Source organism: Carassius auratus, unplaced genomic scaffold, assembly GCF_003368295.1.
Source record: "Carassius auratus strain Wakin unplaced genomic scaffold, ASM336829v1 scaf_tig00002512, whole genome shotgun sequence".
In the NCBI taxonomy this organism is placed as follows: Eukaryota; Metazoa; Chordata; class Actinopteri; order Cypriniformes; family Cyprinidae; genus Carassius; species Carassius auratus.
The window spans coordinates 49,395-74,434 of record NW_020523454.1 but is presented as its reverse complement, the minus strand read 5'-3'; the positions used below and the strand labels follow the sequence as shown (position 1 = coordinate 74,434).

The window sequence follows — 25,040 nt, the reverse complement described above, 5'->3', positions numbered from 1 at the left end:
CAACTATGACAAATTGCTTTGAATGCTCACCTTTTGTAGGTTTGTGCTGGAGCTCAGCAACATTGACACTAGTGATGCGTGGGTCATCTCATAACCCGGGTTGGGGCGGGTAAAGAAATTGTCACTTTATTGTGGGGTGGGTCATTAAAAACAAAACAAAAAAAATCCATATATGTTGTAGTGTTGGGCGATATGGTCATTTTTCAAAACAGATCAGATCGACGATTCACAATATTACTCTTTTTTTTCTTGTCATAGCATAACTATTTGGTGTTTTAAACAGCATAGCGTGCGCGAGAGAGAGCCTATGGAATCACCAGTAATCGAAAAAAATATACTTCCAAACATACTGATAAACTAACTTTAAATATAAAAATACTGTATTTAAAAGAGCTAGTCATATATACTGTCAAACTGTCAAATCGCGCGTGCTGTGACAAATTTGCAGCATCTGCGCACGGAAGTTATCAGTCTAAATGTTCCTCAAAGTCGGTCAAGGTGAAAACAATAGTACGTAGATTTAATTTAAAGTCCAACGGTTTAACACTAATATTCGACATAAACGAACATTGTTAAATATAAAGTATTCAAAACAGGTAATAATTGGAGTAAAGTTGAATGGGAACTGACTGCATTCAGTCATTACAGCGCTCCGGACCGCGCGTCTCATCACGATTGCATGAAATATTGCACAAATATAGGCCATTCAGATTACTTGTTAAAGTGCAATTAAATACCTTATATCTGCAGATGATGTACGTCTGTTTGTGGATGGAGAATCTTTCACCTACAGGCTCAATCCTCATTTGCGTGCGCGCTTGTGTGTGTGAAATGCAGTGCTGAAGTGAAATAGCTGGGCAGTTGCCGAATTATAATAGGTCGCCTCATAGTCCTGCGGGTCGGGTTGGGGCGGGTAAAGAAATTTTACTTTATTTGCGGGGCGGGCTGGGGCATGCCAAATCATTTCATAAAAGCGGGACCCGCAGGTTGGGAGAAAACCAATTCACACCTATATAGCTTTCATTCATAGCTCTTGAATGTGCTATGCAAGAATCACTGTCCATCAGCAAATAATTTTCCCCCTGTACTATGGTCTGATTTAAAATATTTCACCAGTTAGAAATGTTTTTGGGAGCGCAGTCTCTATAAAAAGATTTTTCAAATTCTTTCTCCAGAAATTGTGAATGACTCTAAAAATCATGAAAGTTCTTTGGTCTGAAAGTGTGAGAACCCTATCATTAAGTTGTTAAGCAGAAAATGAAATGGAGAGTGTAATTGGGCCAATTAATTTTTTTAGTGTGCCATATGTTTTTTTTCCCCTTTCACTCTTCCAAACACCTGTCCAGACTATTCTTACACTCCCTTTCAGTGCCCTGCCACAGCAGAAGAGGGTGATTATGCTATTATGTGGGTGTCCAGTGTTGGGTGTATCTTCAGATCTGTTCTGAAGAGTTAGGCTCAGTAGTTTGATGAGACAAAATGGAGGGATGGAAAAGCACGAGAGGACATTTAAAAAAAAAAGAAAAGAGAGAAGGGAAGGATCTGGAAGAAGGATGCAGCTGTCACTGTCACGTTGAGTCCTGTGAGGCACTGAGGTATGAGGTTTTGAGGAAGCCCATGGGCTCACCTGCAACAGTGTAGCGTACCATAGCTTGTTCATGCAGGAGACAGATCTCATTTCTGACAACGGAGGGAAGGGCTTCCTGTCTGCATGCCTGAAAAGAGAGCAGTGGATCCCCTTACATGTTGCTGTTTGAACTTGTTTCAGGATGCATGAGCTGTGCGATAAACCGAAGCTCATTCTTTAAGCTGAGACGGTTAGAAGGGGCAAAACACTGAAGTATTTATTTATTTTTTTCAAAGCAGACAAGGAAGAGCAGTATTAATGTGGTGCCACTAAGCAGGAGGTTTTCTGACTTCAAAATGCCATTGGCAATAATTACAATCACAATCCACAACTATAGACACATACAATGAATAACACAATACAACTTAATATCAGTCAGTATTATGCAGGATTTTCTCTGTGATAGCTTACATACAAAGACTTCTGCATATTTAAAGTTGACTACATAATTGCAGTTAATTAACATAATGACTTAATTGCATTTTATGTTTATAGTTTTTAGTGATCATTTAAGCATGTGTTACCTTTTAAATTTGACCTAGAATTTTCTGCTTGAAAGAGCTGTGACGAGTCAAGCTAACTTAACACCTTATTTAGCACGTTTTGTGGTTACCACATCAAAGCAGTGATCACAAGAGAGTAATCTTAAAAAAAAAAAAAAAAAAAAACAAGATTACACTGCACATTTTGGGTCACCAAAAACATCAGTGTACACTACCATTTGAAAGTTTATGGTTGCTTAGATTTTTATTTTTTAATGTTTTTGCAAGTCTCATGCACACCAAGGCCGAATTTATTGAATTAAATATACAGTAAAACAGTAATTGTAAAATATTATTATTCCATAAATCAACTTGTTTAATATATTTTAAAATGTAAATTATTCATGTAATGGCAACGCTGAATTTAGCATCAATTACATCAGTCTTGAGTCTCACGTGATCCTTCAGAAACCTTTTTAATATACTAATTGTGTGAAGCATTTCTTAAGATTATCCATGTTGAAAACATTTGGGCTGATGTTTTTTTTTAAAGCACCCTTGATGAATAAAAATATTAATTTCTTTTTTTATTGTACTGACTCCAAAAATTTGTAATGGTAGAGTAGGATAAGTTTTTTAATTTTTGCTCTATTAAACTGAAGAAACTAAGCAAAAATCTATTATAATATTCTAATATTAATAATAAAATAATAATTAATAATCTAGTACTCATTGATTTTATTTATTTATTTTTTTGTTTGGCTATATAATTTACAGTACAAAAAAGAATATTGGTTCAGTCATAGGCCATAAAGTAAGGGCACAAGACACATTTCCATTCCAAACCTCCAAGAGTCTCAAAGAAAACACTGGCTTTTGTTTACATGTGAGATTTGATCTCCCTGTGTGACAATATGAAAGCGTTTTATAAAGCGCATTTAAACAAATGTTTATGGTTTACATTTTTAAGAGGAAGTGTCACAGGAAGCAGAGGAATGTTTACTCCATTTGCTTTCTTTCTCATGTGGAGCCAGTCTGATGTCTTCTGCCTCTCTCTGTTCAAGGCATGTTCCCTAAATCCTTCTATCTCTTGTCTTTCTAGTTTACCGATTTTGACAGACTGGAGGAACGTGGCAGGTTTGAGGGTCCCAAGGGATGTTGCCGAAGCCCCACACCAATGAAGTTCCGTAGCAGATCTCAAGGTTAAACATGTCCAGTTGTATCAAGTCACAACACTGCTGAGCATGAAAACTTTGTAACGATATTAAAATGTACTGGAATATGGCCAAGGGTGGATCCACCAATTCTAATTTCTTTATGATAGATTCCCTGCACCAGATCTGGGTGTACTGAAATTGTTTACATTTTTTATGATTCTGCTTGTTAATCAGCAGAGACATTTAGACATACGGAGATCAGTTTCTCCCGAATATAAATGACTTAATGAATTAAGTGTGTGTTTACATTTCAAGTTAATGTCTTGATGTCATTATGATCAGGTGGAGGAAGCCGCCTGGAGTCTGTTGGTGAAGACGATGAGCTTATCGTGGAAAATGGTGATGCAGGAAGTGATGTGGCGGAAAAGCCTGCGCGAGGAGGACGCAAACATTCCCTCCCGCAGCAGCTGGATACAGCTGGCATTCGACAGGTTGCTGCATTATTCAGCTCACTATTGCTATCATTTTTGATATCGTGGTATAACATATTGCCTGGTACCCCTTCCATGTGTTGTGATGGCTCAAAACAAGAATTATTATTTTTCTTGACCACTTTAAAATCTCTCACCCATTCATTCCATACATTCAGGTAGAAGGTTTCTCTTAGCTGTGTGGATCATGTGTGTTCATCAAAAGTTAAAAGGGTCATGAACTGCCTTTATTTTATGTACTGTTTTCTGAGGTCCTTTTACAATGTTATCAAGATTTTTAGATCAAAAAACATCATCATTTAGAAGTAATAAGCTGTTTTCGGTTTTGACCTCCCTCTTTGGAAAACTCTGTTTAAATAGCCGTGGCAGATTGTAGACCCATTGCTATGATTGGTTTACAGCATTGTCTTTTAGTTTTAATCTTTCTGAAAATCCTTGTGAAATTGTGCCTTGTTTTGAATAAATCCACAGTAAAATGAAGTGAACAAATAACCAGATTCTTACTGACATGGTCTGGAACTTCCAACAAAGCTGTTTATAGACTAATGAGAAAATTTGGACTTCCGAAACTTACAAGATGTTTTTATGGCACAATGATCTTTTATATATGAAAAGATGTTTATTTGAAAGATGTTTGAATAATTTAATCCTTACCTCAGACCTTCATTTATTTATTTATATATATATTTATATTTGTAGTCTCAGCCTTTACACAAGTTAAGGATAAAGTGGTGAGCCAAATGCAATTTTCCACAAGTGGACAATAAAGTTTTACAATTACAGGCAATTTTTTAAATTTTTTGTTTTGCAAAAAATATAATTTTGCATAAACCCTGACATATTGTGTGAAATTAAATTTTATAAATGTAATTATGTGAGAACCATATACAGCACCTATTTCCAGGGACAGTTATTTAAATGGTTTAGCATCAATTTTAGAAAATTAGATTTTACCACAGAATGCATTAATTCACCAAAAACAATCAAGTGTTATAGATAGCCCTGTGATACGCTTAAATGTTGTATACTATTTTTAATACAATAGCCTCAATTTGTTAGCTTTTTCTTCACAATAACATGAATACAATAGCATTTACATGTACATGATCTCAGCTGTTGCTTTTAAAGTGACTTACAAATGAGGAAAAGCATTTCATACCTATCAATTACTCAAGGTAGCTGCTTATTTTCCTCACAGTTCAACGCAATAAAAATAATGCTTATTTTATCATCTGTTTGTTTATTCATGACCTCTTTTATCATCCTCTTCAGGAATATCAAATTGTGAAGAAATCGGCTCGTTCCCTGAGCACTGTTCAAGTGGAATCTCCATGGCGACTGGCACAGCCATCCATAATCTCCAACATTGTCCTGATGAAAGGACAGGGCAAGGTGAGGGAGGCCCTGCATCCAGGACAGTACACACAGTCACCATGCTGATTCACATATATAGCGTTTTGGATATAAAATGCTTTGATCTTGTTGTTTTTTATTTATTTGTGGGTGATTCACTCTGATTCAAATGAATATGACGAATGGGAAACAGCGGTGCACAATGAAACCTCTATGCAGAAACCATTTCAAATATCAAACAGTCTCACAGAGATGTGTCTTTGATTGTGTAGGGTCTTGGCTTCAGCATTGTCGGTGGGCAGGATTCAGCCCGGGGGAGGATGGGTATATTCGTCAAGACAATTTTCCCCAATGGAGCAGCCGCCGCAGACGGGAGACTGAAGGAAGGTAGATGGACTCTCCTGATCATGATGCAGTAGATCTAATGCACTTGGAGCAACTGTCATCAAAGCAGTTGGACCTCAACCACACGGCATGAGGATTTTCATTGTGTTTGGCTTTTAGCTTGAGCTTTTTCGCTGGTGAACCTTTCTTTTTCCACCGTTCAGGTGATGAGATATTGGAAGTGAATGGAGAGTCTCTCCAAGGCCTCACGCACCAGCAAGCCATTCAGACCTTCAAGGTAAACTGCTCAGTCACCACAGAAACACCTGCGGCGGTCCATAAAACCTCAGAAAAGAATTAACTCCGGACTGTTACTCTCAAGCACTTTTCTTTGAATTATGTGTCAATGGGAAAATGGAAATTCCTAGGAATTCTTAGGTGTTCGTCCCATTCAGCTTCTAATGGATAACGTTTTTCTGCTTTTCAGCAACTGAAGAAGGGAGTAGTTACCCTAACTGTGCGGACCCGTCTGAGAAGCCCAAGTCTTACACCCTGTCCCACGCCCACCCTACTCAGCAGATCCAGCTCTCCAAACTCAAATACCAGTGGTGGGACTCCAGTCCCTCCTAGCTTTGAAGATGGGGACTCTCGTAAGGGGCCTGGTCCCAAAGATCGCATTATCATGGAGGTTACACTGAACAAAGGTACAATCATGGCTTTCTGATAAAACAAACAGATTTAGCATGCAAAAGTTTGGTATAAGTAATTTTATTTATTTTTAAATCATTTTTGCAAGGACATTGCAAGGATGCATTCATTTGATCAAAGGTGACAGTAAAGACAAATAATGTTACAAAATATTAGTTCCAATAAAAGTTGTTCTTTTGATCTTTGTATTCATCAAATAATTGGGGGAATAAAACATTAACATTAATTAAAATAAAGAATATTTGTAATATATAATCATCATAATGACATTTGTCAAATATTTGTAATTTTTATTAAACAAATGCAGCCTTGGTGAGCATTAGAGACGTCTTCAAAAACAGGGACATTTGAACATTAATGTATACAAAATTAACAAAAACCAGCTGTACCACCGCAGTAATAGTTTTGCTTGTTCACGTGTACTTTGTTTGCTTTTTGTAAATTGCTCTTCCAGATTTTATTGTTCTGGGAAGAAAAAAGTCTTGAGAAGTAAACATTAGCCCTGTAGTAATTTAATAATCAGCTAATTGCAGAGTTATGGCAACACTCCTTACCATTTGAAATTAACACATGATCTTTTTTTATTTCAAGGAAATGTGCATTAAATAATTTTTATTAACATCGACAAACACCTGTGTGTCAGGACGAATGTGTGTTTAAGTCTTAAGGCTCATTATGTCCCAAATAAACCATCCTGCCAAAATGAAAACTGTTATTCTTGGGTCGTCATGCTAATAAATAGACCTTCCAAATGCCTTTCTCATTATTTGAGTTCTGTTAACTTCTTCACTTCAGGGACACTGCATACTACTTTGACATGAAGGTTGTTATTGCAGTATGTGTGTATATTTAACTTACAAATATATACTAGTCTTTTAAATCTAAGATTCTAAAATCCCTTGAATCCCAGAAATAAGTCATAAATCATTTTTTTTGTGTGTGTTTCAGAGCCAGGTGTGGGGCTGGGTATCGGTGCCTGTTGTCTAACACTGGAAAACAGCGCTCCTGGGATCTACATCCACAGCTTGGCTCCAGGATCTGTTGCCAAAATGGATAGCAGACTCAGGTAGACTTTTGGTTATAAAGTGGTCATGAGGCTCAGATTCACATGTCTCATGTACAGTAGCTGAGTGGTAAATTAATAATCTTTATTTCTTATTCAGGTCTCAGTTTTTTTTTGTTTTTTTAATGTTTAACAGCGGTTAATCAGTAGAAAGCCTGGCTTGAAGCAAATCTGACTTTTTAGTTTAGGTGTGCTTCTAAGAAAAAAAAAAAACATTGCTATTTCTAAGAAAAACTAAACAAAATAATATGTTTCTATAAATAAATGTAATTATAAAATGGTTAAAGAAGTGAAATGTCCTAAACTTTATATGTACTTATATAATAAATAGTGCTAGTTTGTCTGATTTAGCAGACACTGTACCCCTTAGAGCAATCATTCTTCACTTACAGTTAATTAAGGAAGGGAGCGGCAGGAATAAGACCCCACTAGGGAGAACAATCACATAGATCTTCATTTTCCCTACAGAGTCTACAATCTGTCCGTACACGTGTTTGAAGCAGATTCTTTTTTTGAATGTGTAAAACATCAATAAACCTCATTTGTTCTTCGTTGTCTGCATTTTCGTTTGTGATTTGCTAGAGTCTGTGTGTGCTTGCTGCTTTTTAGATGAAACACCTCACAGACTGAAAAAGAATGCACAATAAGAGCCAGAAAGCCATGAATGGGGTCTTTATGGCAGGAGATTGAGGTCCTGAATGTTAGATCTAGTTGTGAAAGTGGTTGCAGCTGTCTGAAGGGAAAGATAAGGCTGTAATACACTTTCAGGCATGTCTATTTTTACAACAAATGCAATTGGGTTGACACTTAAAATACCTTTGGATTGCATACATCAAATGGTAATCCCCATTATCATGTGATATGTATTATACTCTATCATTCAACAGTCTAGAACTAAATATATTTCGAATGTGCTTATTGGATATAAACCTAATAAATCTATTAAATCATTAGGATTGAGTCAGATAAAAATATGTAAGGTTCACTCCAAACATGCTGAGACAGCTTTAAGTTATTATGCCACCCACAGCTGGAACCAGCTTCCAGAAAATATCAGAGGTCCTGCAGCGTATCCACATTTAAGTCCAGGCTGAACGCATGAATGTAAAATTTGCCAGTTTACACTATCATTCAAAACTTGTGGTTGGTAAGATTTATTATTTTATTTTTTTTATGTTTTTGAAAGATTCTCACATCTTATTCTCACCGAGGCTGAATTAATTTTATCAAAAATGAGTAATATTGTGAAATGTCATTACAATTTTAAAATATTATGAATGTTGAAAACATTTATTATGAAAGTTGAAAATACCTCTGGAATAGAAATACTTCTTCCTTTTAAAAATTAATATTTTATGCAAAATGAAGCTTTTATTTCTTTTTCACTATCATACAGTATAATTACATTGTGCTACATTAATAAATTTGCCTTGTCAATATGTTTGTGATATCGATGACTTATGTGTGTATGTACGTATCAGTCGAGGAGACCAGCTCCTGGAGGTGGACTCTGTGAGCCTGAGACACGCAGCGTTGAGTGAAGCCTATGCTATCCTGAGTGAATGCGGACCCGGCCCAGTCAGCCTCATTATCAGCCGACATCCAAACCCCAAAGTAAGCCTCAGTATAGAAATTACTGTATTTACAAACTGTCATCTCATTAACAGCTGAGAATCTGTGGTATAAGGGAAAGTTCACCCAAAAAACCATTCCTCACGCTCACGTTCCAAACCCATAAGACCTATGATCATCTTAGGAACACAAATTAAGATATTTTTGATGAAATCCGAGAGCTTTCTAACTCTCCATAGACAGCAACGCAACTTCCACATTCAAGACCCAGAAAGGTAGTAAGGACATGGTTAAAATAGTCCATGTGACATCAGTGGTTCAACCTTAACTTTATGAAGCTACAAGAATACTTTCTGTGCACAAAGAAAACAAAAATAATGACTTTATTCAACAATTTTAAGTTGTCCGTCTTCGACAAGTGTTCATGAGAGAACCACAACGCATGCGTGTGATGGAGCTGATGCAGGAGCAGGCGTTCTGTAGTAGAACCCAAAAGGAAAAGAATGTTGAATAAAGTCATTATTTTGTTTTCTAAAAATTAATTAAGGTTGATCCACTGCTGTCACATTAACTATTTTATCTAGGTCCTTGCTACTTTTCTGGGTCTTGAATGTGTCTGTTGCATCGCTGTCTATGCAGGGTCAGAAAGCTCTTGAATTTAATCAAAATGATCTAAATTTGTGTCCTGAAGATTAACGAGGGTCTTGCTGATTTGGAACGCCATGGGTAATTAATGACAGCATTTTTATTTTTGGGTAAACTATCTCTTTAATAGTTTAGTTCAGAGGGTGCAACTTTTTGGGGTTAATGTTCCATGAAAATTAAATGTTGTGATGTCTGTAGAAATATTAATAATGTAAACGCCCCCTAGTTTTAGAACCTGGTTTAATTTATGGATAAATAAACCCCACGCATCGGTGTGGTGACGTGGTCACACTCCTTCAGTCACAAAGGCCTCTTCCTCTGCCAGACTGCTGCAAGTGGAAATCAAAAGCACCATCCACCTGTTAAGTTGTAATTTGCTCCTAGCATGAATCAGTGGAGCCTGACAAAAAGTAAACAACATTCCTCTCTCCCTTGTGCTGGCACAACTTGGTTTTCATCCACCTAATGAATCAAGATGTTGGATATGTGGCTGGGTTGGGGTACAGCGGGAGATTTTTGGTGGTTAGAATATGCTGACTGTTCACTAGGCCTGATAAATGAGAGCCAGTGCTATTGTGTCATGTGCAGAGCAGTGTTAGGACTAGCTTAACACTTACCATGTGACACAAGGTCAGAAGCCTTTCACAAAGGGTCTTTAATTACTTAAATCAGCACCTGACTTGTAATTTTATAGATATTTATTAATTCTTTTTTTTTATTATTATTATATGTTCCTATAGACTTTCCTATAGAGTTCCTATAGTCCACGTTTTGTCTTGGCGTAAACACATATTTGGCACAAGGCTCTTGGCTCAGATACAGAGTAGCTGGAAAAGTTTTCCTTGGGTGGATTTGTTGTTAAAGACAGCAGTTTTCTTAAGCATGTTTTTGCCATACAGGTGCGTGTGGCGTGAAGTGTCTGTTTTTGCACTCAGATGATGAGTGTTTCTTTTATTATGCTACATTTGATCGATTCTTTTGAGTTGAGAAAGACCTGTATTGAAGTCAACAATAAAAGTCAACTGAAATAGATCTAGCAAAACCTGATCTCATCTCGAGTCAGTCGGGCCTTTTGTAGCAGAGTTGTATAAAGGCAAAGTGGGATCTGCCTGCAGCAGAGTGCTTCAAAGTGTGGTGTCAAAACAACTAGGTTAAATGGTTCCCATTGTTTAAGTGTAATTAGTATTCCAGAACCAGAATCACACATTTCTTATTGTATATCTCAGTGAATGCTTTAATTTGGTGTCTGAAATTATCATTGTATTTTTTTTATTGTTATTCTTTTAATATTATTTGAATAAAAATGCATCTCATTGATTGTAAGGTAAGACATGAAAACGGTTATTTAAGGTTACATTTAAAGTAAAATAAAACCGAATTATGAAGAGGGGTCTAGGCAGCTTACTCTGCTTAAATCACAGTGCCGCCTGGTGGTCAGAAAATAGATTTTGTCATTTGCCATACTTTATATTTGATATTTAATTAAGACTGAAGCTTAGGATATAGCAACATTTTTCCATGATTCAATGGTTGATGGGTGCTTTGTTTCGTCATCTCTCTCCCTCAGGTGTCTGAACAGGAGATGGATGAAGTGATCACTCGCTCCACGCACAGAGATAGTCATTCTTCCCACACGCTTGGTAAACTGCCTGCTCTGTTTTGGTTTGACTGTGACCACTTTTCTCAGGGCTCTAAAAGCCACAGCGTTTAGTTTATAGGTTTTAGTAAAAAAAATAAAAATAAAAATTTTGTTTTTAGTTTTGGTTTTGATTTATTAACGGAACACTCCACTTTTTTTGAAAATACGCTTATTTTCCAACTCCGCTAGAGTTAAACAGTTGAATTTTATCATTTTCAAATCCATTCAACCGATCTCCGGGACTGGCGGTAACTCTTTTAGCTGAAAATAGTCCCCAGGAACTCTAGGCTAGTCCCCAGGCTATTTTCAGGTGCTGCGTAATATCACTCCGCCTGCTGCACCCATGGTATGGCAACAAAGTTAATTGATTATTACACCGGAATGAGAGTATAGTTTCTAGATATATTGGCCAAGAAAATCGCAACTTTTCATTTTCCGTCGGTCTTATTACACAATGTAACTACAGAAAAATCAAGCTGTAAATAGGAAAAATATAGAAACTCTTTGTTAAATTTTGTGCAAGATGCTAACGGTCTAATCAGATTCAGTGATCTATGCTAAGCTAAGCTAAAGTGCTACCACCAAAACTGGAGATCGGCTGAATAGATTCGAAAACGCTAAAACACAACTGTTTAACTCTAGGGGAGTTGGAAAATTAGCCTATTAATTATTAATTATTAACTATTATTAGTGTAGTGTAGTGTTCCTTTAAGTTCATTTTAAGTTTCCAAATATTTGTTTTGATATTCTGATGCAACTGTATCCACTGATGGGATAACTGGAGATCAGTGGTTTGTACCTCAGCAAGACATACAGCAATTTTTTGACTGTAATTTTTCTTTGTGCTCTCTTTCACAGGGCTGCCGTCAAAGAGTCCATCTCCTACTGTTAAAGTCAAGCAGGGTGAGGGTAATCCTGCTCTCAGCTGGACCATGAAGAGATTCCTTGAGCCAGCCAGCAGGGTAAACTAGAAGCTTTTGTCTACAGAGGTCTCAACTTGTCAGAGAAAATAGACCAGGAATTGATCAAATCCATAAAACTTTGCTTCATTTAATTTGCATTTTAGGTGCAATGGAACAAGTGCTCGGACACTTAAGTCACACTGAATATGAGATGGAAATTAATGTCTTTGCATGAAATATGAAATACCAAACCAAGTGGTATTTACTGAAAGAGAGATAGCAAGAACATACTTTTCAAGCAAACAGTTCACAAAAGCACATTTTTGCTAAATTTCAAATGATAAAGCAAGATATATATATCTAAAAAAAAAGCATCCATATACTTTTTTTGCCATTTAGGTTCACCCAAAAATGAAAAGTATGTAATTAATATTCAGCCTCATGTTGTACCAAAAACCTTTTGTGAATATATCTTTGATGAAATCCGAGAGCTTTCTGACCCTACATAGACATCAAACTTTACTCATGTTTTATGGACAAGAAATGTAGTAAGGACATCTTTAAAATAGTCCATATGCCATCAATGGTTCATCTATAATCAAATGTTTCAGTTCTGTTGCTGTCTATTCAGAAAGCTCTTGGATTTAATAAAAAATATCATAATTTTTGTTCCGAAGATTTTTGGCTGAACAATCCCTTTAATGTTATTGATCTACAGAAAGATTTTAATTTTATATCTTCATCTGACCCTGCAGCAAGGCTCGTTGAGTTCAGAGGCAGAGCTCTCTCAGTATTTCTCGGTTCATGATGCACCCAGCCATTCTTCCCTTTCTGAGACCATGGCGATGGGATCCAGTGATGATGACATGCTGCACAGTAGCAGGAGCTGTAATACATCTATGGAGGAATCAGCAGCACCTCGGCCGCATGGTAACATTACACAATCTAAAGTGTCATGTTGATAAAAAGATCAGTGACAGTTAATCACCAGAGCATGTGTTTTTTCTTCTTTTTTTGTCCTTTTATCATAACAGTCTATCAGGATTGCTCCTATAGGGGTTCAGACAGTAGTCCCACAACCCCAGAATGCTGTAAAGCCTCTGGAGGGGCTGGTCGCACTGTAGATACACCCCAACATGCCAGTGTGGGAAGCAGTCCGACTTCTGTCCGCAGCCCACTTCTTCGTCAGCGTCGGGTCATATGCTATGAGGATGAACCTAGTGATGATGAAACCGGCCTTGAAGAGGACAGTGGCCCTTTCCGTCGCCACCTCCGCGGGGTCTCTGATGGAGTCCACCACCACCAAGAGGAAGACTCTGGTATTGTAATAGCCACGTCATCTCTTGAGGTCGACGATGAAAGCCAGGATAGCAGTGAGAGCCACAGACAGATCGGAAGTGAACCAGCCACTCCGCTCTATGGCAGCTCTCTTGAATCTGAGGAAGGACCTAGTGGCTTGCCTAGTGCCGAATCTCCCTTCATGTCCATTCGCTGTATGGAGGCAGCCGGAGGAACAAACCTGGGTGTCAAAAAAGATGCCCATCGAGAAGGGCAGGAGGTTAAACGCTCACCCAAGCTGGAGCACAAAGCTGTGACTCGTGTCAAAAGCATGATGAGCATTGAGTGCCCCAACCCTCCACAAAGAGCCAAGGGTGAAGAACCTCCTTTACTCCCAGCAAACGCTGCCCAGGTTGCACAGAACAGCACACGGCCGCCTTGCAGGATGCTGCACTGCAAGAAGGGGGAATCCAGTGAGTTAGCAGGGGTTTGCACTATTGAGACAATAGTGCTCCAGCGTAACGAGACTGAGTCTTTCGGTCTGGATCTGGAGATTAAATCCGCTCCCCTCAAGGTGCTGATCACAGGGCTGAGACCGGGAGGTGTTGCGGAAAGGGTAGGTTGGAAATTGTCAATGTTTTGATTGATTGCAATGTTTTTTAACATTCAGCTATGGGTGAAAGAGAAAGAGACTTTTAAAAAGAAGTGGCCAGAACCAAAAGACATTTAGTTCTGTTGATGGTTTTCACCATTCTTCCACCAAAGCGTACAGAATATTATACTTCAATACTTTGAGTTTCCTACATTACTGATTCAGTGGTGCCACAACATGACTATTGCTAGGGCTGCATGATTATGACAAAAATTATAATGGTCGATTATTCGCTTGAAATTGTTATTGCGATTATTAATTTTGATTATCACAATTCTGAATTATGTTTATACCCTTGTTTGATGCAACTGCATGCCTTTTAGTGCAACTTTTAGTGCTTTTGTTAAGCCTCAAATGTCAACTATACAGTACATTGGATTGGTTTCTTATAAAAAGGACAAATATGAATGGAATTATAATTTTATACTACAACTAAAATTAAAATAATGGGAAAACCCTTAAGATAATATGTAGAAAGAAAAAAATGCAGAATAACCTAAATGGACTTTGAAAGATTAATTGCTGCTTTGCCCGTTTACGTAATTGTGGCATCCATAATTGTAAGTCCGATTGTAGTCCAGTTCCCAAAGAAACAAGTCTAATGAGTCTGTGTTGTTAAATTATTTTTTTTTTTAAATCACGGTTCACAACTGTGAGATCTCATTTTAATTATAGGCTGGTTGTACACATGACAATGTACATTTGTCTGTAGAATTTCATAAAAATGATTGAAAAATGTTACCACATTTGGTAAAATTTTAGTATAGTCACTCCACCCCACATTTTGTAAGTAATCACTTACCGCCATGTCGTTCCAAACCCATAAATGCTTTGTTCGTTTTCGGAACACAATTTAAGATATTTTGAATGAAAACCGGGAGGCTTGTGACTGTCCCATAGACTGCCAAGTAAATTACACTTAGGTCTTAGGTCCAGAAAAGTATGAAAAACATCGTTAGAATAGTCCATCTGCCATCAGTGGTTCAACCGTAACGTTATGCAACAAGAATATTTTTTGTATGAGAAGAAAACAAAAATAACGACTATTCAACAATTAATCTCCTCTGTGTCTCTCCACATCACCGTAGTGCCATTTTGGAGGACATGAGACGATCACAGGCAGCATATGTTTTTCTACATGTATTTACACTTTGATTTGAAAGAAAATAGCACAACTGGCATTCAGCTCATGTTCTCCAAAATGGTGCTATGGTGATGCAGAGAGACGAAATATCTTACTAACTATTAATAAGCAGCAAAATAGGATCTTATTGAAGGCAAAAGTCACAGTTGATGGTTTGCTTAATAACAAGAATTGGACCTTAAAGTAAAGTGTGACCCCATATTTTGTTTGTTTAGTACTGAAATTTGATATATTTTTAAGACAAATTACTGAACTATGTTTATGGCACCCCTATGTATTTATTTTCTATTTAATTTATATCTTTCTTTCCCTAAAAGACTGAAAGAATTGTTAAATTCCTCACGATTCCCTTCCTCACTGTTGATATAACACTTTGTGTCGGACAGCTGGTTGTGCTTGGAGGCATGGATGAGATATCTCCAGAATAAATCTGAGGAATGCATTTCACCCATTTCTTTCATGTCTTTCTATTCCTTCAGGAAGCCTCAGGGAAGATGAGCGTTGGTGATGAGATTGTAACAATTGGTGATACCCCGGTGTGTACATCCACCTATCAGGAGATCTGTGACCTCATGCACAACCTGCCAATCACATTGACCTTAGAGATAAAGAAGCCAGTCTCAGGTGAGTTGCAGCCGGAATACAATATCTGTTACTTTCTTGGGTTTAACCAATGAGAAGTCAATATTAGCTTTGCTGATGGGTTTTTCCCAAGCGGCCACCTTCTGGTCTCTCTCGTGACCAATTTTAATGACTTAAAATTATATTAAGCCTTAAAGTTCTTCAAGATTAAGGGAGTGACAGGTGAATTGCCGCTGCTGTCGAGCTAGGTGGGTGTGGTTTCAGCAGTCAGCTCCCGCCTCTTTTCCCATTTTCGATTATGCGGGAGTGACGCTGCCAGGATGGTGACAGCCATCTCTGCCAAATTTGAGCTTCAAAAATGCTCTTCAGAAACCTATGTCACGGACACCACATCCATGTTTTATACAGTCTATGGTTTTTCCCATGCATCTCTTATCATTTAAATGTTCCAAAAGAAGGATGTTGACCCTAAAATGAAAACTCATCATTTACCCACACTTATATTGTCCCAAACCCATACAATGTTCTTTCTTTGGTGGAACACACAAGGAGAAATTTTGCAGATTCATTCTTTTCCATGCAGTTCCAAGGAACCGCACCTGCCCTTTAAAGCTTTATAAAGAAGATAATTTCACCATAACAGTATAATAAAACTGGCTGAGTTTGATTTCTCTCACAAAAGATATAATTTCTAATAGTACTTTTTTTGTATGGACTGCTTTTGTAGTGCTTTTGCATCCTTGTTGTTTCTGTTCTTTGTTCAGTGGAAGAAATAAAATCTGAATGGGTTTGGAACAACATAAATGATTTCATTTTTGGATTAAGATAATTTTATAACCTCACAAGATATTTCCCCTAATCTAATCAAACATCTTCTCTACACTACACTAGTAACTATACTGATTCTGGTCCCAGTTTACATGGTCAATCTAATAATCAACATATGAATTGGCTGTGATCAAGAATAGTTGTCAATGCTGTGTTATGTATAGTTTCATATTGCCCTAGAAGGCTTGTATTATCCACATTCCCTCCTCCCTTCCCGCAGACTGTGGTGCTCCAGTAGATTTAAAGCCTTTTCCTAATTGTATAAACAATAAATCAAAATATAACAAGGTAAACGAGAGGTATAACAAGAGATTGTAAGCACAGGTAGAATTGCTACTGCAATAAAGAGATCAGTCTGTCTTTTCCCATGCTGCCGTAAAGAAATAGGAGTACTACAGGCTTCCCCTTTCTGGCAGTACCCTTCACCAGTTCAAAGGGAACTGCAGGCTCCTGGCTATTTGTCAATGGTGACTATTGATTATTTACTACCGTAGCCACCGTAGATGTGTAGAGTAACAGCGCTAATGCTTCCTAGAGGCCGTTAGTCAACTAGTAGAATCTAGATTTGGTGTTATTGCTCTGACTTCCACATTAAAACTTTGTAAAATTTTGGTCAAAACATTTCTTACTAGGAGATCTTTGGAATCTCATTATAAAGAGCAATAGCCTCAAGAAACAACTGTTATCTAGTGTATTAATATATGTCTGTCTTTGTCTGTCTAAACCTGCCGTCATCTGATGTTTGTACTGTATGCAATCGATCTTGTTCATCATATACATTAGAGCATATGCTCATATGCATTTTGTAAATATGAGCATTTATCAGCTGTGTGTATGATGTTTAGAATAACAAGCACTCCATCATGTTGAATATACCACCAGGTTTACCCTTTTCAGTTATGCCCTGTAAAATACCCTTTGAATGCATTCAATATTTCAGGAAATCTTGCATATTTTTAATTTGTCTGTTTAATCGTGAATGGAATATTCAGAGGTGTGGGCTTCAGATAAAACCGAGCAAAGTCTTAGAAAATATGCTTACAGGATGCCAGTAGTACATAATCACAAACAATACAAAAATCCTTTCTCTGCGGATTGCCTTTGTCTTTGTGTCCCACGAATCCCTAGGTATGCTTGGAGTGAGACTCACCTTTTTTTCTCAGAAAAGTCATTTCATAATAGTACAAAGTTTCCTATAGAGTTTTGGCTCTGTGGTGTTGACTTTGAACAACATTAATGAATAACAGAATCAGTGAAATATCAGACTATGAAATGAACTGCAATGGTACTGATCTGGGCTTCTTTTAGTATAATTTGCTACACATATTTGTAGGTCAATGGAAAGGATTAGTTGAAACAGTTTTCCAATGGAATGTTGATTTATGATACAGGGAATTTGTAGCTTATCTCGCAGGCTTCAGTGGTGCACTTGTATGGTAGGATTTATCTTGATGTAACTTCGTCATATCCAGTGATTCTGTTTCAACTGTTTGACATGTTTTAACTGCCTCTTATTGATTTGAAGTCCAAACTGAAGTGATGAATCGTGCTGATTGACTGAATATGATATAATGTGTAACCATAGTGTATTTTATCAATATTTGCAGCTGTAGATCGACTTTCTAGCCTGATTATGTCTTCTGGCTGTGAGGGCTCGTCTAAAATGGAGACACCTAAACCTCCAGAAGAAAGGACTCATATGGACAAAACTATTGTTGCAGCTCAAGAAAGCCTTTCATCAGAAACAAATGCGAAACAGACATTAGATATCCACAGCAACAGCATTCCCATCACTAATATTGACGATGTCATAACTGAACTGAATTTAGCAGAAAGCAAAGAAAAAGACAAAAGTGTCTTGGATTCCACAGATGGAAGTGCCAAAACAGAAGAGTGCAGTCAAGTAGACGACAGAACGACTGCAGCGGAATCGCAGCCTAACCTTCTGGATTTCTCTGCCCTAGATGTGGGGAACAGCGCTTGTCATTTTCCTGTAGGAAACACATTTTTAAATAGTTGCTCAAGGAACTTTAGTAGTCTGGGAGAGGACATTGTCCCTCCAGAGAAAGGACATGCAGAGAAACCAAGTATGTACAGTCTGGTGGAAGATGGTGACTCTGAGAGTGACTCTGCAGACAGTGCTGTCAAAGTAGAGCCGTCTCAAGCTCACTGTGAGGGTCCTCAGGACACTGACTCAGATGAGGAAGAGGTTGAGCTCTGTTACAGCACTGTCAGTCAGCCCTCATCCAGCCAAACAGAGGGCAGCTCTCTGCCAGATAGAAAAAGCATGGCCAATTGCCAGACTGTTGACAGTCTTGCTAGTGGAGCCATTCTTGCTAGTATGGATCTCCACAACCCTCTTTCACTCACAATGCAAGACAAGGATTCGCAAGAGAATCATTCTGTCTCTAAGTTACCAGATACACTTTGCCCTAAAGTTTCAGGTGATGATCTCCTAAATGGGGAGAGTGGACACACTCCCACACAATATGAGGCAATGGGTGCATCTCAGAGAACACCACCAAACTGCAACACTGATGAAAAATGTGAAACCATTTCAAAATCTGTTCAAATCTGCCAGACACCAAAAGGTGTCCCTTTTCCCGCTGTTACTCAGGGTATTAGTCACGTCACCCCGAGAAGTCAAGAGAGGACAACTAAGTTGCTCTCAGATGCATCTCTGTCAGTAGAGAAACTCAATACTGGGCAAGTGCCACTGGGGTCAACTGTGTCACAGCCCAAGGCATTAAATGGCAAAACTAGTAGGCAGGCCTCCTCTACAATTGCTCCAAAAGATAAGGAGAGAGAGAAAGTTCATCCTACTCTAGACTTGAAATCATCACTCTCCCAAACCCAGAGTAAATCCACCTCTTCTTGTGTTAAATCTTTGGGAACTAAATCCTCTAATGACACTCCTATCTCGCCCTGCTGAAAAGTAGACTCAAAGTTGATGATAAAAAGTCCAATACCTCTTCTAAACTTAAGGGCCTAAGTATTAAGAGTAAATCCATTGACCAAGAACAGCCCGTCTCTAGAACGACAAGGGTGGAAAGTCCAGGCCAGAAAAAAGCTCTTAGCTCCCCAAGTCAGTCTCCTAAACTTATCTCCAAAAGAACCACACCAACTGGTAGCCCTAAATCCACCAGGACATCTGAGAAGATCAGGGTTACTTCTTGTAAAACTGACCAACCCACTGTGACCAGTGTCTTAAAGACCAATTCCATCAACACCACCAAAGAAGAATTCAAGCCTTCCAAGAAGGCACAAGTCTCAGACCTAAAGGAGCAAGTTTCAAAATCAGAGGTCACTGTTATCAACACTCAAAGAACTTTCATTGAGGTACGACTTTCATCTTCTACATCATCTACACCTGTGCTGACACGCAAGGAAGTTGGGAATGCAAGTCATTTAAGCGTGGCTTCGATGTCGGTTGATCCAGTCCAGTGGGAGGAATCAAATTCAGACTCCTCTTTTGGAAGACACGCCGTCCCATTAGAATCAACCAATTCTTCATCTATTTCTTCTAACCATAACGGTACTAATAAATCAAATGGAACTTCTTGCAATGGCCAAGAAGAAAACCTGCTCAGGAACTCAAATAATAAAGATGATGCTTCTAGTCTCAAAACAAGCGTATCGAAACTGTACCTAAAGGGACTAGACCGCAGGAGCTGCTCTACAGACACTAGTGGGTCTCTTGACCCAAACCCCTTCTCAGTTCGTCAAAGAATCAAGTCCTTTGAGAATCTAGCCAGCTTTGATCGATCTGTCATAAAGTTTATAGACATACCGTTTTATTCTAATAACTCAAAGCCACCTCTGAACCGGAGGTTGTCTGGGTATGCTGGATCTGTTAGCAGTCAGTCCAGTGACAGCCGTTCTTTGAGGAGGAGTTTCAGCTCTTGTGTAGACAATTTAAGCTCAACCCCATCTCCACCGTATCCACAGAATTCATCTTCCACTTCAGTTGTCACCATCTCTGAATCAGCTCCTCAAAACCAAACCGCAGAAGCTGTTATGAAGGAGAAGGTGAGAAATGAGGCCTCTGTGAACCAGCCTGCTTTGCACACACCACCAGTACTGCGCTCCCGCAATGCTCGCGCACACGGAGGCCTGTCGCGCTCCAAACTGAGAGAGATAAAGGCACTGAGCATGCCTGAACTAGACAAGTTGTGTACTGAGGATTTCACCAGTGACCCTGGAAATGTGATCTTCAAGACGGAGCTGGAAATCTACCCTTGCAGGTCCATAGACACAGCATCGCACAACCTGCAATGCACCGTGGTGACCAGAGTGAGCAGAGTTGATGCTGGGGTTCCTGGTTCAACCAGCAATGGGGATCAACATGAAGGCCAAATCACAGGGCTCTCATGCTGGTCTATAAGGTGAGGGAAAACCTGTTTATAATGTGCAATGAAAAAAGAGATTACAAGAGTTTACTACTTTTACAAAAGCATACTAGTTGATTATTGAGTTTGCCTTTTTTACTTTAGTATTTTTATGTTTAAAATCTAAGTTTTATTATGCTTTTTTTTGTGGTGCTTTATTGTTGCATATCAGCACATATTCTATTTTTATTTCAGTATTGTAATGTGTGACACTGTACAAATGTTCCTGATGAAACCTACATCCGGTATATTCAGCAACCATTAGTTCATAACATTTTACCATTGCTGACCAGGAAAAACTGATACTGGTGTTATTTTTCTCCAACAGTTTGAAAGATCTTGAATCTTCTCCTTTGGACCAAAATAAAGTGCAAGATGTTCTGTGTTCCCTCACAACCAAATTTGATGTGACAGGTCTCATACAGGAAACAAGCACTCTTTCAGAGGTAATTTATCATGTCCCAGGCTTCACAGTATTTTTCATGTTCCAAAAGTGGTATTCAAAATCATTTGTTTACATATCATAATGTTTTAAAGTTTATTTAGAAAGCTAATATTTTAAGAATAAAGACGATCTGGCATTTTTTGATGTTTCTTTTTAAAGATGGGGAAGATATGCCTTTAGATAGCAGTTAAATAAATGCTTTTGTTTTGGCTTTTTAATATTTACAAAGCACAATTTTTGAACTGTCACTTTTTTGTTATTTTTATCTTTTTTTTCTACCTGAACAGTCTTTGCTTTTATGGACCCTATTTATAGCTTTATATATTTTTCTTTTGATTTCATATACCGTTAAACAGTCTTGCACAAATCTTTTTATTTAGGTTAAAGATGACATTTACTTTGTGATCTTAACCAAAGAGCAAGGATCTGGACTGGGTTTCAGCATCGCCGGAGGAGTAGATCTGGAGCAAAAATCTATTACTGTAAGTGCTTTTGTTCAAGCAAATTAATGATAAATAAATGATAAATCAGTAGCCATTTTCAGTAGCATTTATAATTACACATTATCTCCCCCGTGTGGTTTTCAAAGGAACCAGTGGTAAAATATAGCGTCAGATAAGATTACCTTCTAAACTAAGTTTAAGCTATATTTCTTTGTTGCAGGTCCATCGGGTGTTCACTCGAGGGGTGGCAGGCGTGGAAGGTACAATTCACAGAGGAGACCGAGTTTTGTCAATAAACGGGACCAGCTTGAGTGGTATCACACATGCAGAGGCACTGTCCTGCCTTCATCAGACCAGACTTACGAAGCAGGCATTAGTGATCATCCAGAAGGGCAAGAACACTGAGCCAACATCCCCTAGACAAGAACTTGCCCTTCAGACTGGAATCGGTCCAACTCCAGGCCATAGAGACAGCATCAGAGAACATAAAACAAGTGAGTATCTGGAGTCATTGTCACTCTCATGGCAAAAGATTAACCCGCTATCAGTCTTTCACTTATTACGTTGGGTTTTTATTATGGAGTACATACCCTTTTCTGTTCCTAATTGGCTTCTTGGTGTGTTGTAGGTGTGGAAGTGGGGCCAGACGGGGCTTTGAGTGTGGAGTTACAGAAGACTACAGCTGGTTTAGGATTCAGTCTAGACGGAGGCAAATCATCTGCCCATGGTGATCGACCTCTATACATCAAACGCATTTTCCGTGGTGAGTGCTCTACTCGAACATTTAAAGATTTCCACTAGAGGAGACTAATGTGTAACCTGTGTATCAAGAGAAAGCTTGGCTCATCTCCGAGCACGATGAGAATGTGATGTTTTGTGATTGCGTGATTGTGACAGGAGGAGCCGCTGAACAGTCCCGGGTCATTGATGTCGGAGATGAACTTCTAGCCATCAACGGCAGGTCTTTGCAGGGCCTTATGCACTACGATGCCTGGAACATCATTAAAACAGTCTCTGAGGGTCCCGTCCAGTTAGTCATCAGAAAACCCAGGACTTCAGTATGACGTCTGAACTATCTGCACGTGTCCAAACGGTGGTGGACTCTCATTGTACATAGACTTTGCATTCGTTTTATATGTCTGTTACAGGATCTCTATGAGCTGATGAATTTTTTGCACATTGATTTTTATACAAACAGATGCTTCTGCAGATTTGTGGTAGACTCACATATGCGGGCTCAAGCTATTTTTAGTATGTCTTTGAACTTTGTATCTTATGGACTTTGTGCTTTATGACTTTTTGAAGACATTTGAGCCTAATTGTAAGAATTCTAAATGTTACAGTAATAACTGTTTCCCTTGTATAATATAATTTAATGACAATATTGTGAAAATTGGTTGAAACGTATAGCTATGATTATATAGTGATGATGCAGACCACTAAAGAGTGTGTACACTCAATCTAATGAATTACAGGAGATCAACATATATCAAACTCTATGTGAATCATAAAACAAGCTTTTGTTTTGAACTGGTTTATGACTTTAAAATGGACTTGTGAAATAGATTTTTTTTTTCCTTATTTTTCTATTGTTCCTTTTGATGATTGGAATTTTTGGGGTTTTTGGTAATGACTTATTTATCTTAAAGGTAAATTGTGTAATTTCAGTGCCACTAGCAAACAGATCTGAAAAAATTTCCCAAACACTCCTATCTCCCCTATCTGTCAGGCCTTTGTACAGAAAAACAGGAAGCTGTACCCCAGACTCACGCTATTGGTTGAAGCACAAGATGATGACGAAACAACCACCAAACAACCCCCCCCCCCACACACACACACAAACTGTGACAGAGCCACAGTGCTTGCTTCACTTTTAAATACTTTAATTCAATCTGGTTATTAACATTTAAAATACAATAATAGATTGAAAAAGTCACCTTAGCACACTTTAATTAGAATCATGACATTTCAGGTCTTTTGGTTATGTTTGGTCATATTCTTTCAGCTGTGAATATTGTCATGTTTACCATCTGAGACTTTCAGTAGTTGTCTCCCTCATAGAAAAAAATATATATCAGTGATGTTGTTATATTTTACTTGAATTGTCTTTTTGTAAATATTGAGGCTCCCACTGTTTTTATTGTAATTTAATTTCGCTGAGCATTAAGCACAAATGTATTAACTATAGCGTATATGAAAAAAGCAATCATGAATATTTCTTCTGTCTATCTGACTTTTTGTTCTGCCCTTGTGAATAAAGACATCAGATATTTTTTACATTTGCTATTCATTTTACTCATGCACCAATGTTGCCTGTCAGAGCTCATTTTTCGGGGGGGAATCATCCATTTAATATCCAAGGCCTTGAAAATCTTTGTTTGCTTTTAGTTCTTATGCAGCTACCTTGGTAACTGTGTTGTTATTGTTTGTTGTTCATTTCTTATATCCATGTTAATGAATACTACATGCTCTTAATGAGAGGCACAATGGACTGAAGTCGTGTTTGGTGCTAAACACACTTTCATAGACATCAACCGCTCAAGCATGCAAATGCTTATTTAGAGTAAATACATAAAAGTCTGAGGATGATTTTGTTATGTTCTGATACACTGCAAATATCAAAAATAATTGTTTTGCCTCATTGGCTGTTATTTTTTTCATACCTGGCTCGGACTTGTGTCATGCAATTCCTTATTGCATATTCAACATATATTTAATCATTGTAAAATGATTACGTTTACGCTACTGTTCAAATGTCTTTGGAAATTTAAGCATTTTCAACTTTCTTATAATAAGTCTCTAATGCTCAGCAAGGTTCCATTTTTTAAATAATAAAAATATACAGTAAAAACGGTAATACTGCAAAATGTTATATCAACTTAAAATGCCTGTTTTTTAATTTAATATATTTTAAAATAGAATGTATTTCTGTGATTGCAAATCTGAATTTTCAGAAGCCATTACTCCAGTCTTCAGTGTCACATGATCCTTCAAAAATCTTGTAATATGCAAATGTGGTGCTCAAGAAACATGTATTATTATCAATTGAAAATGGTAATATTTATGTGGAAACTGATGCTTCTTTCAGAATTCTATGATAAAGTTCAGAAGAGTTCAGAAGAACAGCTTTTATTTGAGTAGATAGATTTTCTCCAGATTGTTGCTGTAATTTTGGACATACAGTTAACATCCTCTTATAATGGATGATAAAGAGAATATAATGGACATGTCATTTTGTGGAGAGCTGCTCATCCTTTTCATCAAGCATTTACGCCGCTTCAAACTAAATGCTGGTTATATTTATGCCACTAAATAAG

The 25,040-nt window shown here is 37.9% G+C and overlaps 1 protein-coding gene across 1 annotated transcript; it reads left to right on the top strand.

Moving 5' to 3' along the window:
- Window positions 1-3,211: 3,211 nt before the first annotated feature.
- Window positions 3,212-24,000, top strand: LOC113069742 (PDZ domain-containing protein 2-like; the record flags this gene model as incomplete). Its single annotated transcript, XM_026242857.1, is given in 20 exon segments — window positions 3,212-3,311; window positions 3,609-3,757; window positions 5,030-5,149; window positions 5,383-5,497; window positions 5,659-5,732; window positions 5,922-6,138; window positions 7,091-7,208; window positions 8,687-8,819; window positions 10,990-11,062; window positions 11,920-12,023; window positions 12,719-12,893; window positions 12,998-13,857; window positions 15,517-15,661; window positions 18,055-19,371; window positions 19,374-20,832; window positions 21,164-21,281; window positions 21,661-21,762; window positions 21,944-22,217; window positions 22,352-22,486; window positions 22,621-24,000. Coding segments are annotated over 20 exon segments (5,955 nt in total), but the record flags the coding sequence as incomplete, so codon positions are not given.
- Between the last annotated feature and the right edge of the window lie 1,040 nt (window positions 24,001-25,040).